The sequence below is a fragment of the Lactuca saligna genome, chromosome 2, assembly GCF_052625555.1.
Source record: "Lactuca saligna cultivar CGN05327 chromosome 2, ASM5262555v1, whole genome shotgun sequence".
Classification (NCBI taxonomy): Eukaryota; Viridiplantae; Streptophyta; class Magnoliopsida; order Asterales; family Asteraceae; genus Lactuca; species Lactuca saligna.
Genome location: NC_136418.1, coordinates 179,246,193 through 179,249,990, shown reverse-complemented (window position 1 = coordinate 179,249,990; position 3,798 = coordinate 179,246,193). Strand labels below are relative to the sequence as shown.

General features: G+C 35.0%; 1 protein-coding gene across 1 annotated transcript; it reads left to right on the top strand.

Moving 5' to 3' along the window:
* The first annotated feature begins 445 nt into the window (after positions 1 to 445).
* LOC145028334 (uncharacterized) lies at positions 446 to 3,051 on the top strand. Its single transcript, XM_078977010.1, has 6 exons — positions 446 to 970; positions 1,778 to 1,906; positions 1,992 to 2,112; positions 2,204 to 2,285; positions 2,396 to 2,549; positions 2,708 to 3,051. Exons 1-6 carry the CDS (start codon positions 677 to 679, stop codon positions 2,840 to 2,842), a joined length of 915 nt encoding a protein of 304 aa, XP_078833136.1. The 5' UTR covers positions 446 to 676; the 3' UTR covers positions 2,843 to 3,051.
* The last annotated feature ends 747 nt before the right edge of the window (positions 3,052 to 3,798 follow it).

Below are 3,798 nucleotides of genomic sequence, written 5' to 3'. Positions count from 1 at the left end.
TACAGTATGTTAACAACAAAAATTAAACAGTATTAATAATATGGATATGGAGGAAGCATACAACACTAAATGTAAATGATGATCAAGTGAAAAAATAATTGAAACGAGATCGAAACACAGATTAACCCAGGAGCACTTTCTTTCAGTAATTTACTCTAAAAGAAAATACTTTATTATTTGATAAGCTATCAAAATAAAATCCATAAAGTTTCACAAAGATATGATAGGCTCATATCATATCTCACAACTTTATATGACGCCAAATTTCATGTGTTCCACGGCTTTTATTCGTTAAAGAACGTAACAAATAAACCGAACAACACGGCAAACAAGGAGGAAAAGACAATTCTATCCCTGAACTCCGATCCCATCTCCACGTCACCTTTAACGTTTCCCCACTAAAGTATAGAAGCGCGTGGTTCTCACACTCTCCCCATCTTGTTCAATCCTTTCCTTGAGGCGCCATCGCCTTGACCACACCTCACATCCTTCTTATAATCTTATTCCATTCTATATGCATACAAATGCATAAAACGAATCATTACATATATACACACAGACATATACATATATACACAGACAGAGGCAGGGTAAGACCCCTCGAATCCTTCGTGAAATCCTCGGTTCAGATTTCAATCTAAGTTACTGCGTCTGTTTATTTTTCCGGCAACCGGTGATGGCGGATATTAGCCAAGCAGCAACTGAAGTGTATGCGCAGACAAGGACCTTACAAGTATGGCGGTCACTGTTGAACTGGTTGACTTTCTTCTTTCAGATCTTTGTTCAGATCGTTAGAGGCACTCCTTCCGTTGCTTCCTTGATCAATTATTCTTCTTCGTCTTCTTCGGCATCGTTCAAGCCTTTGCCTGACGTTGAATTTCCTGAATCTTCTCAACCGGCAACATTCTCTGCCGCTTCCGTTCATATTCCCACCGCTGTGGCTGATTATGATTGTTCGGCAAAGCTCACGGTACGTTTAGTTTTAGTTTTTATTTTTGTTTTAATTTCGTATTAGTTTGTTGATTGTTCGTTTTGATTTCGTTACGACGGTGACTGTTCATCTCATTTGTGTTGATGTTTTATTGGATCGATGTGGTGAGTATTGGCATTTATTTCTGTCATGAGTGTACTTCAACAGCTTTACCTTGTTTAGAATACCAATTTTTTTTGGTTCTGGTTGAAGTTTTTGCATTGAGCTATATAACCTGAACAGAGGTTAAGCATTTATATGCTTGTATGAATGAGATATAGTCATATAGACTAGCCTTTGATAGAATAACAGCAATCCATTCCGTGGAATTAATGGATTCATTGTTTGAGAAGTAAAATTAATACAGTGATTAGGTTTGCTTGTATGGTATGAATTAGCACTAATTGATACACATAATTTAGTGTAGCTTAAGAAAACCTAGAATCTAACTGTGTGGCATTAGGGAAAGTGGTTACCCATTAAAGGTTTGTTCTTTTCTTCTCCCATCACAATCTTAATTGCTTTTGCTTTTTTGCTTTTTTGTATTATTAACTAGGTTGCCTTTGCTCCTGTAGGCTTTAGTTATGCTGTCTAACTCAAAGTTTTTCATGTACTTGTATACTTAAGACTTAAGAGTTAGACAATATGTAGGACCCCATTAGAGAATATGCAAATTGTAGGGAGAATGTTTTAGTCTTGTCTCCCTTAACATCATGGAGAAAGATTTAAACTCAGTGTTGATTAAAACATAACCTTTGAGGAAACACTAAGAAAGCTATAGGATTGTCTTTCAATCTGTGGCTACAGGTGGTTCTTGACTTGGATGAAACTCTAGTATGTGCCTATGAGACATCTAGTTTACCTGATAGTGTTCGAAAACAAGCTACAGATGCTGGATTGACATGGTTTGAGCTAGAATGCATAGCTTCTGAGAAGGTGAGAAACAGTTCTATTCATACATCAGTCTTAATAATCTTCATTATTCATATAAAGTTAACTGATAGCATATTTGTATTTGAAGGAATATGATGGAAAGCCAAAGATCAACTATGTGACAGTATTTGAACGCCCTGGACTGCATGAATTTCTTGCCCAGCTTAGCAAATTTGCTGATCTTGTACTATTCACAGCAGGACTTGAAGGTTTGCTTATGACTTTTCTTTTTCTTGAATATCTGATATTGAATTTCATCATCCTTTTGATTTATTATTATTTTGATTTCTACCACTCCAGGATATGCAAAACCACTTGTTGACAGAATAGATGCTGAAAACAGATTTAGCCGTCGATTTTATCGGCCTTCAACAACTTCCACGTGAGTATTATACCTTCTTCTTCTTTATTCTGATAATTCGTAGCATTTCTTTATTCTTTAATGTAGCTTGATTTTATACTCATGGGCTAGTCTGTATTGATAATTCACAGGGAATATAGAGAACACGTGAAGGACCTTTCTTTTGTATCAAAAGATTTTTGCAGGATTGTTATTGTTGACAACAATCCATTCAGTTTCTTATTGCAACCAGTGAATGGAATCCCTTGTATACCTTTTACAGCTGGACAACCACGTGACAACCAGGTATCCACATCATAATTGCTAAATGCAAGAAATAACAACATACTTTCATTTATTTGGATGACTTTGTTATTTCAAAGTAGAATGCTGTTTTTTTGCATACAAATCTTATTATGAATGATAATAGTTTACTGAAAAAGATACATAACAAATGAACACAGCTTCTGGAGGTCCTCCTTCCCCTTTTGAAGCAACTTTCAGAGCAGAGGGATGTAAGGCCGGTGTTATACGAAAGGTTCCGCATGCCGGAATGGTTTCAGAAACACGGAATCCCCGTTTCCAATTCCACCTGGTAAATACACACTGGTATTTGTATTTACTTGAATCCCTGCATTTTGTATAGCTATTAGCCCCATTATATATATCATTTTGTATACAGGAGAAGAAGATTCTTTTTTGTTATTGTTTCCTTAATTTTCACCACATGCAGATGCATTGTCAAATTCGTATTCTTGTTGTAATTTGGTATATACATATATATGTAGTTTGGATTTTGGAGGGTGTAGTCTTGGTAGCCTTTTCTTAATTATGCTTTGAATCCCGTTTTAGATGAATAAATGAGCCATGCACCCAAGTTACTCCATCTATTATTATGGACATGGACATGGTGTTAAAGAAAAGATGTTCTCTTAAATCTAAAGAAGCAAAATGATAATTTGCTTCATGTTATGCGTCTCTTATCTTGTCATTTTAAAAGAAGGGTCCCCAACAACACATGATTAAATGAGTACGCAACTTTTTCCACCTTTTGATTTGTCCCCACCAATTAGCTTACATAGAGGACAAAAGCGCACTCTTCAGTCTTCTTCTCTTCGATAGAGAATCACCAACACTATTTTTAGCTCGGTTTAAGTCCAGTCGTAAATGATGGTCCGGTTTTTATTAATATAAAAAGAAGGGTTTATGCCATAGACCTTGTGCTATTTTACCCGTAATTTTTTTTTCTTTCTTATTTGCCATTATATTTTAGAAAATGTTTCATTTTTGGGTCCTTGGCTAGTCACTAACAGGTCATAATAACGTGTCGGTTTTATATTTTTCTTAGTTTGTATTTAGTCCCAATATTTATGTATGAGTTTGCATTTATTCATAACTTTTTTTTTTCTCCATTTCCCAATATTTTTTAGAAATTTTTTTCATTTTAGCTATTTGTCAATTACGAATAAGTATTTTAAAACATAATAACTTAAAAAAAATGCAATATTCAAAACTATGACTTCTCCTTTAAGGGCAAGGAGTATTAGCTAGTAAG

What these genes read in the sequence shown, in the direction of transcription:
- LOC145028334 (XM_078977010.1), top strand. Translation starts at nt 677, where the DNA reads ATGGCGGATATTAGCCAAGCAGCAACTGAAGTGTATGCGCAGACAAGG. An exon ending in CGGCCTTCAACAACTTCCAC is followed by an intron (nt 2,286 to 2,395) that starts GTGAGTATTATA and finishes GATAATTCACAG; the next exon opens with GGAATATAGAGAACACGTGA. An exon ending in GACAACCACGTGACAACCAG is followed by an intron (nt 2,550 to 2,707) that starts GTATCCACATCA and finishes AAATGAACACAG; the next exon opens with CTTCTGGAGGTCCTCCTTCC.